This window comes from Crocuta crocuta, unplaced genomic scaffold (assembly GCF_008692635.1).
Source record: "Crocuta crocuta isolate KB4526 unplaced genomic scaffold, BGI_CrCroc_1.0 scaffold113, whole genome shotgun sequence".
Taxonomy (NCBI): domain Eukaryota; kingdom Metazoa; phylum Chordata; class Mammalia; order Carnivora; family Hyaenidae; genus Crocuta; species Crocuta crocuta.
In genome coordinates this window covers 10,623,039-10,637,469 of record NW_027530368.1, presented here as the reverse complement: position 1 = coordinate 10,637,469, position 14,431 = coordinate 10,623,039, and the positions used below count along the sequence as shown (strand labels likewise).

The 14,431-nt window shown below is 36.7% G+C and overlaps 1 protein-coding gene across 3 annotated transcripts in view; it reads right to left on the bottom strand.

Annotated features, from left to right (window-relative positions):
* The window catches only part of WDPCP (WD repeat containing planar cell polarity effector), a 390,456-nt gene that overhangs the window by 288,620 nt on the left and 87,405 nt on the right, over positions 1 to 14,431 (bottom strand). For 2 of the 3 annotated variants that reach the window (XM_077766434.1, XM_077766437.1), the window contains exon 2: positions 1,805 to 1,889. In XM_077766434.1, coding sequence (XP_077622560.1) covers positions 1,805 to 1,865 — 61 coding nt within the window. In that variant the 5' untranslated portion in view covers positions 1,866 to 1,889. Of the gene's footprint in view, positions 1 to 1,804; positions 1,890 to 7,895; positions 7,967 to 14,431 lie in introns of all 3 variants that reach the window. The other variant, XM_077766436.1, reaches the window with a different exon arrangement.

The following is a 14,431-nucleotide window of genomic DNA, read 5'->3' as shown; positions in this document are numbered from 1 at the left end:
AGTAGCCCAACATGGTATGTCAGAACCTACATGAAATAAGGGCATCCATAGAGGGGGGAAATGGTCACTGAGACAGAAGACTGAGTGCATACAAGGTGATTAAATAAGTAAAAGATAGGAGACCCCCAAGTTTCTCACTGTCTGAGAAGAAAAATACAAATAAAGAAAGGGAGAAAATTAGAATAAACCCTGTGTTGGTAGAATAGAATTGGTTTTCAATATATAGAGATAGATTTAAAAAATGAATATAGCTGTAAATATATGTACATACAAACATACAGACCCTACGCTCTGCCCACTGAAAGCCTGGGAAAAATGACACTCCAATAGCAATAAGCATACCTAAAGCACCACTGACGTCTAGATACCACTCTCCTCTAAAAGGAACCAAACTATTTACAGAAGTAACTGACTCCAGTGTGTAGGGAAGGGAAAGTATATTAAACATCCCAAAAGATCTGTTTTGCCAGAAAGAATGGAAATGTTTAAATACTGATAGGGACTTGTCACAAAGAGACAGACTCAGCTTGAGAGGGGTCCCACTGGTCACATCAGAAACAATGTAAATATCAAAATAAATAATGATAGTAATGGATTAAAACCACTGAATAGGAAACCTGAGTCCACAGGGATAAGATAAATAATATACTTTAAGTTTAATAAGGAACAGGACATTTACATAATCTCAAAATATCTCCCTATGAAATACTAATTAATTCCAAAAGAAAAGTAACTTTGCAATGGAGAAAACTACCAGACACAATCTTAGTCAAGTGGTCATGAACATTATCAATAAAGACAAAAATTGAAATTGTATACCACCCAATTAGGATGTGCTGAAAACACAGCATCTCTTCTGGGATATTCCCATCAAACATATATAATCTGAAACTTCAGATTTGTGAAGAAACTTCAAACATATCCACATATAAGGACTGCTTACAAAATAATTGGCATAAAATCTTCAAAACTGTCAAGTTCACAAAAGTAAAAAAATAAATAAAAATTTAAAGGATGAAAGTCAGGAGTAATGTATGTTTTAACGAGTCTTATTAGTATTAGGGATAAAGTACGTATTGTTAGGAATTATCTTTTTAAAAAATCTTCTCTTTGGGGGCACCTGGGTGGCTCAGTCAGTTAAGCATCAGACTCCTGATTTTGAATCAGGTCACCATCTCACAGGTTTCTGGGTTGAGCCCCATGTCAGACCCGTGTCAGGCTCAGTGCTGGGAGTGTAGAGCAAAGAAATCCAAAGAGCATGAATATAATTAGTTGTACACCTTAGCTGTGTGTTTGAAATACTACTTTTTTTTTTTTTTTTTTTTAAGTAGGCTTCATGCCCAGTGCAGAGCCCAACACAGGGCTTGAACTCGTGACCTTGAGGTCAACAACTGAGCTGAGATCAGAGTAGGATGCTTAACCGACTGAGCCACTTAGGCACCCCTGAAATACTATCTTAATATCAAATAGAAATACCTTTACCATTAGCTAGCCTACAAATATTTATGAATATAAATCAGTCATTAGGAACAATCCCAGGAAAGAATTGAACATGGATGTCTTCTAAACGGAAACAAATATTAGACCAATATAATTTTTGCAACAGAAAATCTAACTCAAATTGAAAAAATAACTTATTCAGAGTAACTAAAAAGAATTATCTTTCATTAGTTCATTTTTTCATTAAGTATAAAAAAATAATGCAACTCTAGCAGGAGAATCCAAGCTCTAACCTTTACTAGTACTTACTTACAACATTGCAGCTTATATTTGAAAATTATTGAAATAACCCAGACTCATTTACCCCCAATGTGTAAGGTATTCTTCAAAGACCACAGGTGCAGTTCAGTCAAGCAGAAAGACATCTGAAGGCAGAAGAAATCTCCGTCCTGTTTTAAAAATAATTAAAAAGAGATACCAATTAATTATCTTCCATTGTCAATAAAACCAAGATCCCTTAGAAAAATAATAGAATCATTTGACACTACTGATATTTGAGATATGGCCCATTAGAATAAACATATTTTAATGTACCCTTGGTTAACCATCCAGAAATAAATTCTAGAAAAAAGAAAAATACATTCTTCCTAAATGTAGTATGTCATCTCATTGTGAAATGTGATAATATGAAAATATATATTTGAATTTTCAGTAACTTGTTTGATTTTTAAGGCTCTGAGTATATTTAGAATTATTTAGTATTTAAGCATTTTAAAAACATTTTTAAGAAAAGGAAACATCTAGGAACTAGTATATTATGCTAAGTGAAATAAGTCAGTCAGAAAGATAAGCATCATATGATTTCACTCAGGTGGAATTTAAGAAAGAAAACAGATGAACATAGGGAAAGAGAAGCAAAAATAATACAAAAACTGAGAGTAAGGCAAACCATAAGAGACTCTTAAATACATAGAACAAACACTTACTGGAGGGCTGGTGGGTGAGGGCATGGGCTAAATGGGTGATGGGCATTAAGGAGGGGAATGGCTGTGATAAGCACTGGGTGTTCTATGTTAAGTGATGAATCACTAACTTCTACTCCTGAAATCATTATTACATTATATGTTAACTAACTTGGATTTAAATAAAATTTTAAAAACTAAAAAAATTAAAAATAAATATTTAAGAAAGAAAAGGAAACATTTGTTAGGTAATTATTACATATAAACATTTTGTGTTTTATTTTTAATATACAAAGCAAATATTTATGGTCTCCCCAATATAAACATGCTAATTAAAGTGGAATTTGTAGGGTGCCTGGTTGGCTCAATCTGTTAAGCATCAGACTTTGGCTCAGGTCATGATCTCGCAGCCTGTGAGTCTGAGCCCCTCACTAGGCTCTGTGCTGACAGCTCAGACCCTGGAGCCTGCTTCAGATTCTGTGTCTCCTTCTCTGCCCCTCCCCCACTCATGCTCTGTCTCTGTCTCTCAAAAATGAATAAATGTTAAAAAAAAAAGTGGAATTTGCAAAGTAAATGGTATATAGTTACTATTATAAGAAATATTTAAAGGTAAATGTGTGAAACCACAATAGCAAATGTTCAGATTAGTTTGTTAATCTGCATCTCACTGTAGACCCAGAAACAGTAGTCTACTCAACCTACATTAGAAAAGACAAAACAAGATAACAAAAGAGTATATTAGTATTTCCTCCCAGTTTTAATATCAGGAGCTAGTGATGGTTATTCCTGATACTTTTTCATGAAGTAGAACCTCATTAATTCGGACTAACTGGAGAAAGACCATTATGAATCAGAAATAAAGGTCAACATTTTACAAATGTTTGAAAGAAATTTATTTTTATTTAATTTCCAAATGTTTGCTTAGAAATCATATAGTACTATACTATGTAGATAGGTCACTATGCATTAGAAGTAACCTATTGATATCTTCTTTATAGAGATCATAAAAGAATTGTTCTTTCCAATAAACTTCTGAATAACAAAGAAAGCTTGAAAAATATTTATGACTTTTTTAGACAGAGGAAAAATGTCCCAACTTCTTTAACATTAGGAGTGACTAAAAAAGTTCCCCATATTATTTACAAGGGTGATAATTCCAAATAATTTTAGACACAGTACAAACTTCTTTCATCCTTCCTTCACCTTTACATTTGACTTCAATGTATTTACAATGATCAAGAAACAGATGCATGTTCAAATAACAAGATGCAGTGTGCCAGTATTGAAATGACAGTGAACAATGTGGCAGCATAAAATAAGGACCAAGCCTGCCTGGAACAGTGGGGCTCTGAAAAAGCTATAGAAAAGTTGTGAAATGTTTAGCAGGACATCAAAGCAGCATAGGAGTTCACCAGGTAAATGATAAAGGAGGAGGAGGAGGAGGAGGAGGAGGAGATGATAACAGCCAACAGGTAATACTCGCTAAATACTTACCTCATGACAAGCATTGTTTGAAACATTTTATATGTATTAACTTAGTTAAGCCTCATAACTATCCTTTGAAGTAGTACCATCATTACTCCTACAATGAGGAATCTGAGTCACTGAGAAGTCACAGAGCCAGCAGTTAGCTGAGGCAGGCTTTGAATTTAAGCAGACTGGCTCCAGAATCTGTGCCTGAAACCAGAGCACTCTATAGTACTGGGCTATCCAGAAGGCTGGAAGGGAGAATAGGTAATAGTGTGAGTAAAAGGATGGCATATCCCAGGCATGGCAGTAGATTACAATGCATGGTAGAAAGTGACAGAAGGGGCGCCTAGGTGGCTCAGTTGGTTAAGCATCCAACTCTTGGTTTCGGCTCAGGTCATGATCTTGAGGTTTGAGAGATGGAGCAGCAAGCTGAGAGCGCGGAGCCTGCTTGGGATTCTCTCTCCCCCGGCACTCCCAGCCCTGTCCCTCTGCAGCTCGCACTCTTTCTCCCTCAAAAATAAATAAATAAATAAACTTTAAAAGGATAACAAGGAAACAGGCTATAAAAATAATAGAGATGTTTGAGTTCTGATCTGAGTTCACTCTCTTCCTTGTACTAATGTAACTAAAGTACCTTAAAAAGGTTAGAGATAGAACAAAGGACTCTTCAATCCCCAGATCAGCTGTCGCCAGAAGCTGGCTGCACTGTACACAGGTATGGGGTAAAGAGCTAGTGGACTCCATAACTATGAAAGAGGATGAAGTTCCTTATCAGCAGGCAGTATGGAAAAAGTGGTATTAAGCTAATTACAATTTTTTCGATTCAATTGAACTTTATCTTGCAGAGCTGTCTTCTTGGGAGTGACTCTAGTGAAGCTACTATTACTTAAAATATTTCCAAAGCCGTGTTCTTTAGAATTGTTTTGTTAGTTTTATGAGGCTTATTTCAGGATTACTTTAGGCTTATACTTTTTTTAAACCAAAATACTTACTTGTATTAGAATATGTAAACTGCACCCTTCTCATTTGGATGAGTGAGGTCTAAAAGGTTTGTTTAAAGAAACGGTTAATAAATTAAATAAATATTTACTTGCATTTAGTAAGCTTAAGGAGTATATTTCAGACTCTAACTGCCTGGTTTCTTATTCTAACTTCTCTGTTTACTGGCTAACTTGGACAACTCACATAGCTTCTCTAAGCTCCTCGAGATATAAAATGCCCATAGTAAAGTACCTACCTCAGGGACTATTTCAAGGGCATATTTATTCAATTTATTTATTGCTGCCATTGTTGTTGCTGCTATTGCTATTACTCAGTATGTCTAGCACTATGCACATTTATATTAAAAAAACACAAGGAGTGTATTACATACAATCTCTGACCTTAGACAGTAATTTCACAAGGTGAAATGAATAAATAAGTACAAAGTACAATAGGGGTTTATGAAGGAAAGACATCTACCTGTAAAGAAGTTTCTACACAAGAGAAAGTATTTGAATTAGGACATGCAAATGGGTTAATATCTCACTGGGAACAGAGAAAAAAAGATGTGATGAAACAGGAGCATATTTCCTCTGATATTAACTATCAAAGATCACAACTTAGACTACACTAGAAAATAAAGATTCACATTCTTCAATTTACTGTCTACTCAGACATTAATAATCAAGATTTATGACAATGTGGGCAAAGACAAGGCTGAAGTTTAGCTATTTCTAGATACATAAAAGTTTTATTATCCAAATTAAATATAAATAAAGTTTTACAGCTAAAGCCAAAAGGGCCACACCTTTACTTACATTTCAAAAGAAGACTGCACTAGAAACTCTGGGGTTTTTTTTCCAATTTAAATCAATTCAATAATAAACAATTTGTCAAAACTTTCTCCTGATAACAGAAATGGAGAGTAAAGAATAATTTTCCTTGTAACTCACAACGGCTATTTCGAAGAGGCAGGAATGCTTTTAACTTGAAAACCAATAGATCCACTGTCCATATTTTTACTGAGTTTGAAAGTCCTACAGGACTCAGAAATTACAGAGTTGGGGGAGAACAAGCAAAATGAGGTCCATGGAGAGCTTCAAATGTCAAATGCAAACAAAGCCTGTGACCCTTTGAATTTGGACATAAGGAGGAGTTCTGAGAATAGTACAGGATTGAGCCTATGATCCGGACTTGTCTTCCAGGTAGGTCAGCACCAACTGATTTACCTGGAAGATAGTCCCAATGGAGTGGGAAAACTGAGAAAGATGCCCCATCTCTCAAAATGTTCTGTACACAAATAATATGTTTGTACTGATACTATTTTCCACTAAAAAACACAGGGCAGAGGGAGAGATGGGCATTCTACTTTATAAAAGGACCCATTTGGGGGTGCCTGGATGCCTCAGTAGGTTAAGCAACTGACTCTTGATTTCAGCTCAGGTCATGATCTCACAGTTGTGAGATCTGCCTTGTACTGGGCTCTGCACTGGGCATGGAACCTGCTTAAGATTCTCTCTCTCTCTCTCTCTCTCTCTCTCTCTCTCTTTCTCCCCCCCATCCCACCCATTCCCTGCTCATAAGTGTGCACATGTGAAGACACATATGCTCTCTCTCTCAAAAAAATTACAAGAAATTAATTAATAAATAAATAAAAACAAAGGACCCCTTTATGACCCCCATAGGGAACATCTGGTATAAGGGTAATGAAGTAGCTGTAGGGGATGATACCCAGCAGAAAGTAAGCAGGACTGGCAGCTATTTGGATGAACATACTCAGTAAGAGTGTGGAATCCAGACAAAATGGGATCCACACCCAACAAAAGTAGACATGATGGCCAAGGAGTAATCCATACTACCTGGAGAAACAGCAGCAATAATCAGTTGATGGAGCAAGCCTAGAAATAGTTGGGTGAGGCAAGTGAGAAGAAAATAGCCCATGTCAGGGGCGCCTGGGTGGCTTAGTGGTTGAGCGTCTGACTTTCGCTTAGGTCACGATCTCGCGGTTCGTGGGTTCGAGCCCCGCGTCGGGCTCTGTGCTGACTGCCAGCTCAGAGCCTGGAGCCTATTTCGGAGTCTGTATCTCCCTCTCTCTCTGACCCTCCCCTGTTCACGCTGTCTCTCTCTCTCTCTCCTAGAAATAAATAAAAATAAAAAAATAAAGTATTTAAAAAAAAATAGCCCATGTCCATTAGTAAATGATTGTACTTGTTTATGAGCACATGTGACAACCGCTGCACACTCCCCAAAATACATATAATTAAGGAGGCTTTGCAGAGGTCATACTGCAGCAGGTGGGCCAAAGATCGTCAAACACAGGTTATTTATCCTTCTTTTCCCCTGCACTTTGACTATCTGCTGGTAAGACCATATAAAACTAAAGAGAATTAATGGAGTAAATAAAACAAGTTTATAAAAATCTACAATAATAACTACATGGGCATAGTGAGAGAGGATCAAGTCATTATTCATATTAGTCCTCAAAATGTCTTGCCATCTTTACACTGTGCAGGTTCTTTAAAAGATGCAGACCTTTAAACGTCTTGCATCTTACTCAAGAATGCACCAGTTAAAAAGAATGTTGATAACTTCCTCATTTGAAAAATCTGCCTGGAGGAAGTAGTCAAGACTGAGCTTGTATTATTCAAATACTGTATTAGTGCATAAATAGTTGTTTTGAAGGAGGTAAGAAAAGAATTTCAGAAGAATGATGGATTCTACATTGTTGGATTGGGGTGTGAGCAGAGATTGAAAAGAGAGAGAAATAGGGAGTGCCTTAAAAAGTTAAAAAGTTAGATCAGAAGGGCTCTCCCTACTCAGTGCCCTTGTGCATTTCTCTGAGAATAAAATCCAATGAACAACTTAGAGCTAGAACAGAAGTATCCATTTAAGGGGATATATGAAAAAATGATTTTATAAAAAAATATTAGCAAAGAACAATCCAAATGAAAAGAACAGAAAAAGAAAAAACCTCTACAACAACAAAATGCCCATAATTTTTATGTTAAAATAACTTATAAGTTTCTACAATTTTCTGCTTACTTTAATTTTGTAAGATAGTTGGTGACTGTCCCAGATGTCTCAGAAGGCCATCCTGAACCTGAATTTGCAATCTGCATGAGAGAATAAGCAGCACGATTTAAATTAATCTTAACCTAAACCTAGATGATTGTTCTCCTGGAGGGGCAGAATCTGACAGTCCAAATATTTACTAATTCATCCATTCATTCATTTATTTATAGTGCACACAAGTGAGCAGGGGAGGAGCAGAGACAAAGGGAGAGAATCCCAAGCAGGTACTGCTCTGACAGCTCAGAGCCCAATGTGGGGCTCAATCTCACAAGCCACGAGATCATGTCCTGAACCAAGATCAAGAGTTGAACACTTAACCAACTGAGCCACCCAAGTACCCCTATGACATCAAATTTTGAGGACAGAATGATGAAAAGATCCCAGAGAGGCTTCTTACTTTTTACTTACATTTTTAAAAAGTTTAAAGCTTTTCCTCCAAAACCGGTTACATTATATTAAATCAATATTTATTTGCCTAAAGAAAACTGCTACCATATAGACTAAATTTTAAGAAAGTAACATGGAAAATAAAAAATGGTTGTGTTAAAAACCCTGCAACTTGCTTTACTTTTGATAATTTTCTTCTGGAAAAAAAAAACTGTTTTAGAGGTACAGATTACTTGCCACTAAATAAATCTGCAAAATACTTGTCTTCCCTGGTTTCTGAAGTCATCTATTCTGACTGCTTTGGGAAGAACAGTAAGCTAGAGTGCAAATAAAACCCTAATGTAAAACATGATGCGAAAGGAAAGAACTAACAAATAGAAGACATTGCTCTAGTTGAACAAGGATAAATGATACTTGGCACCAACAAGACATTTAAAATAAATGTGTATCAGCACAATATTTCAGAGAGCCTAAGATAAGGGAATCTTTTTTGGGCATAAACTTAGAGTGTATACTTGCTATTTATTACCAATAGAGTTTCTCAGGAATATTCACCAATTCAAAATGTACAAAAATAAAGACAACTAAAAAGCATAAATTTAAGATAAACCACTGGTTAACTGTATCATTAAGCAACTTTCAAGTTACTTAAAACTCAGTGTGTTCTCTCATAATCTCTTGTCAAGGCCACCAACATAGAATCATTAATAATACCTGTTAAGCACATGCATAACCATAATTAATTAATGTCACATTATCAGAAATTAAGATTTTTAAAAGTATTTTGAAATATTTAACACTAAGCCAAACAAGCAATGATAACATTTGTGTAAAAGGGCAGAGGAGTCTTAAAGAGATCTCAAGCTTGGATTACACCTACTGCAACAAAAGACCAGAGCATTAGGCCAGGTCATTTGTACCTCAGAGAGTCCTATGATATTAATTATATTAATTATCAATTAAATAATATTAATTTAATGTCACCAATATTTTGAGCACTTTAGGTATATGACATTTTACTGAGTCCAATTACGAAGAATAACAAAGTAGACTCTCTACTATCAAATAGTATCTAGTGTAGCAGATAAAATAACCAAAAAAACAGTATGAAGTTTATGGTAAGTGCCAATCTAGCAACAAAGGGCTAGCAGTGTTTCTGCAGATACTCTAGTTTGATAATAAAGTAAAAGGGCATTTGAGGATTGTTGGATTTTTTTTTAAGTTTATTTATTTATTTTGAAAGGGGGAGGGGCTGAGAGAGAGGGAGAGAGAATGAATCGCAAGCAGACTCCACATCATCAGGGTAGAGTCCGATGTGGGGCTGGAACCCACGAACCATGAGATCATGACCTGAGGGAAAGGTGGAAGCTTAACTGACTGAGCCACCCAAGTGCCCTGAGGATTGTTAGATTTGACAGAGGGAGAGAAATAAAAATGAGGGAACAGTATACACAACTATAAGCTGCAAGGCTTATTTGAGAAATAATAAAACATTTTGGTACAAATAGAAGACATAAATCAGGGCCTCACTAAAGAAGTCTGAATGCCACACTTAGCCATCAGGACTTCACATCTGCTAGGTAGCTAATGAGGAATAGTGACAAGACTCTGATCGGGTAAGGTATTTTAGAAAAAGTAATCAAAAGATCAGAATTGTTGTTGGAAGACGAACTGTGTAGGTAGGAATACTGATGGAGTACAGGAAGAGGATACAAGTGACCTGCTAGAAAAGTAATACAATAAAAGAAACAACACTAATATTCAGCAACAAGAACTTGATTTGGGATGGTGGCAGCTGGAATGGAGCATTGAAAACACAAACAGATTTGGGGTGCCTGGGTGGCTCAGTCGGTTGAGCTTCCAATTTCAGCTCAGGTGATGATCACACGGTTCATGGGTTCAAGCCCCGCGTCGGGCTCTGTGCTGACAGCTAGCTCAGAGCCTAGAGCTGGCTTTGGATTCTGTATCTTCTTCTCTCTCTGACCCTCCCCCGCTCACTGTGTTTCTCTCTGTCTCTCAAAAATAAATTTTAAAAAACATAAAAATTAAAAAAAAAAACAGATTCAAGTGATTTTTTGAAGAGTCAATAGCCTATGGGGACTAATGAACTGTAAAAAGTGAGAAAGAAGGAAGAATCTGGAGTAACCACCAATGAACAGTGATCTGGTTACTGCACAGACAGTGGCCCTTGCCTTAAGCAAGGCTCCACTGAGCAGGCATGTCTCTATCATCATGTGCCAGATAAAAGGGAACCAGAACATTCTGCTCATGACTACCTCAACTACTCAAGCCACACACCTCAATCCTCCCAGCTACTGACCTGGCTACTCAGTTTCCTGTTTACTTTTCCCTTGCCGCTCAGTTTCTAACTCTTTCTTCCTTACACTGTGATTCAGCGTCTTCACTCTGTGAAGGACTCACAAATATCATTTTTCTTAGCCACACCCAATTTGTAAGAACCCCTTACACAGACCTGTTCCCACTTGGTTTATTCTAGTTTCAAGAGCATGATTTGGATTAACATACACAGAAACAGGTTAGTCTAGAAAAGGAGCAAGTTTTCCCAACATAGGTAAGCGAATTTTTGACACTGTGGGAATTTAAGGTATAAAAGTAGATGTGGCTATGTCTAACTGGTAGATATAAATACAGAAAAGGGGCCTGACTGTAACAAAAACTATTTTGGGATTATCTAAAGAGAAACCTAAAAACCACTGAGTAAGATTCCAGAACAAAATAAGTCAAGGGTAGATATTTTGGCAATTCTCCAACAAGAAGATGATGAAAAAGCAATTAAGATAGTATAGTGTCAAAAGAGAGAGAGAGAGAGAGAGACACCTGGCTGGCTCAGTCAGTTGGGTGTCCAACTTTGGCTTAGGTCATGATCTCTTGGATGGTGGGTTTGAGCCCTGCGTCAGGGTCTGCGCTGACAGCTCAGAGCCTTGAGCGTGCTTTGGATTCTGTGCCTCCCTCTCTCTGCCTCTCCCCTACTCGTACTCTGTCTCTAAAACTAAATAAATATGGAAGGGAGGGAGGGAGGGCAGAGAAAAAGACAGTGTCAGGAAAACAAGAGAAGAAAAAAATAGTATAGTGTTTTATTTTAAGTGGCTATATAGTGATCAAACTTGTTTCTGAATTTCAATGTAGAAATGACCTCAATATAGTTTAATGAGAAGTAATGTTTTATCAAGGGCACAGAGATTAAGTCTCCTAAGGAAGGTGTGGTTCTCCTGCTCTGAATGCTGGGCTGTGAGCCAAAAATGCCTCAATTCTAATCTAGCTATGACAAACTTTACCCCAAACCATTTAACTTCTCTGCCTCAATTTCCCTACTTGCAAAAATAAGGATAATGATATTGACCTACATTTGCAATAATGCTGTAAGTATTAATTAATGTTGTATAACGCTTTGAAGATGAAAAGCACTAAGCATTACTAGTTGGTATTGCATAACTAATTGCCTACTAATACTGAAAACTTTATCCTTTAATTTCATTCAAACAGCAGTTATCACATAAATATTCTAGCTCCCTCAGTGACATTTACATTCAATTATTATTATTAAATTATTTTTATGGATCTAGATCTTTTCTATATTATATCATAAGTGTTTTTTCATAGTATATAAAGATTTGATGAGCTCAGAAGTCTAGAACACTTTTTCAACCTAAATATTAAGTATAAATATTCAGGACATATTTATTTGCTAATAATCAACCATTCCAAGGATTCAATAAATGCTAAAAGGTAATACTTTAACTTATGAAATTTTAGATTTAACAAATAACACTAAGCAATTATGTGGTAAAAGCAAAATACAAAAACACAAAGCAGTGCGTTAAAAACACAGTCTACGGGGCACCTGGGTAGCTCAGTTGGTTAAGTGTCAGACTCTTGATTTTGGCTCAGGTCTTGATCTCATAGTTTGTGAAATTGAGCCCACGTCAGGCTTCACGCTGTCACTGTGGAACGTGAAATTCTCTCTCTCCTTCTCTCTCCACCTATTCCCTGCTCATGTTCTCTCTCTCAAAATAAATAAATAAACTTTAAGGGCTCTTGGGTGGCTCAGTCAGTTAAGCATCCAACTTCAGCTCAGCTCATGATGTTGTGGTCCATGAGTTCAAGCCCCATGCCGGGCTGTGTGCCGACCGCTCAGAGCTTGGAGCAAGTATGCTTTGGATTGTCTCCCTCTCTCTCTCTGCCCCTCCCCCACTCACGCTGTCTCTGTCTCTGTCTCTCTTTCGCTCTCAAAAGTAAACATTAAAAAAATTCTTCTAATAAAGAAACTTTAAATAATGAAAAAAGTCCTTATTTCTAAAACAACCTAGACAACCTAAAAGTATACAAAAAATAAACAGAGAAACTTTTAAATTTACAATAGTAATGCACACTTATTGTTTTTAAAAATGCAAATATGGAAACATTTGATGTTAAAATGAATATGTTCCCCTCCCAATGGCCCACTCCACTGGGAAGGGAGCTACTGCACAGTACGGCATGTGGCCTTCCAGATTTTCTTGATGTACTTACAGTATGTCCATACCCATACTTACTTGCTTTGTGTTTTTGTAAAGATAATATTTTACTATATATACCATTTGCTTTTTTTCACTGAACACCACAGCATGGATGTTCTCTATCCACAGATTGACCTCATCGTTTGAGTTATTTTTCTCAATTAAAGATTAGATTTATTCAAGTATCTGAAAACATTCTATAATGGAAACTGTTATTAGATGCTGCTTGTACTGTGCTATGGACAACAGACATATTGTCACACTGTTTTCAGAAGACTTGAAATGCCACTGATAGTTTAAAAACTGTACACCTGACAGAGAAGCAAGGAAGACAATTTAAAGTTTCATCCGGATTCAGAAGTACATCCCTCATTGTTTTTTAGTACAATTTAAGATGGATGTAAGATGTGTCACTGGAAAGTGATCATAATTTACTCAACCATTTCCTCAATGTGCATTCTGTTTCTACTTTTTGCCTTATAAATAATACCAAGAAAACATACATGCACACCTTACATTTTGAGAGGTGACGCCAAAATGGCCTCTGAGGTGACTCTGCCAATTTACATTCCTACCAAAAACATGACTATCTGGTTCCCTATATCCTCAATAACATAGACAATTATCAAACTTTTACATTTTTGCCAATCTGGTAGGTGAAAAGTGGATTCCTGTAGTTTTCAGTTTCATTTTTCCATTTATTAAAGAGGTCAAACACCTTCCATGTATTTTTTTTTTTAATAGTTAACTGTCAAATTAGTTTCCACATAACACTCAGTGCTCATCCCCACAAGTGTCCTCCTCCATGCCCATCCCCCCCTCCCCCCACATCCATCAGTCCTCAGTTTTTGTCAGCTTTCAAGAGTCTCTCATGGTTTGCTTCTCTCCCTTTCCCCCACCATTTCCGCCCTTCTTCTCCCCCTTGTTCCTCCGTCAAGTTCCTCCTAATCCTCCTATACGTGCAAACATATGATATTTGTCCTTCTCTGCCTGACTTATTTCGCTCAGCATAACACCCTCAAGGTCCATCCATGTTGCTACACATGGCCAGATTTCATTGTTTCTCATTGCCATGTAGTATTCCATGGTATAGATAAACCACATCTTCTTGATCCATTCATCTGTTGATGGACACTTAGGCTCTTTCCATGTTTTAGCTATTGTGGAGAGTGCTGCTATGAACATTGGGGTAAAGGGTTAATATCCAGAATATATAAGGAACTCATCAAACTACACGCACGAAACACAAACAACCCAGTGAAGAAATGGGCAGAAGATATGAACAGACACTTCTCCAAAGAGGACATCCAGATGGCCAACAGACACCTTCCATGTATTTTTAAATGATTTTGTTTCTTCTATAACTTACTTGTTTCTATCTTTGCCCATCCTTCCAACAAGTTATCTCATTGTGTATTAATAACATTAACCCTTCAGTGTATAAATTGGACATATTTAGTTAGCCCTTGAAATTTTTTCATCAACTTTGTACATGAAGAAAATAAGAGAATATAGGATTCACATTTTTTTGAAAATTGAGCATAACCTAACAGAAAGGATTCTGAGCTCCATTCAGCAAGTGCTGTGCAAAATGCCTAGGCC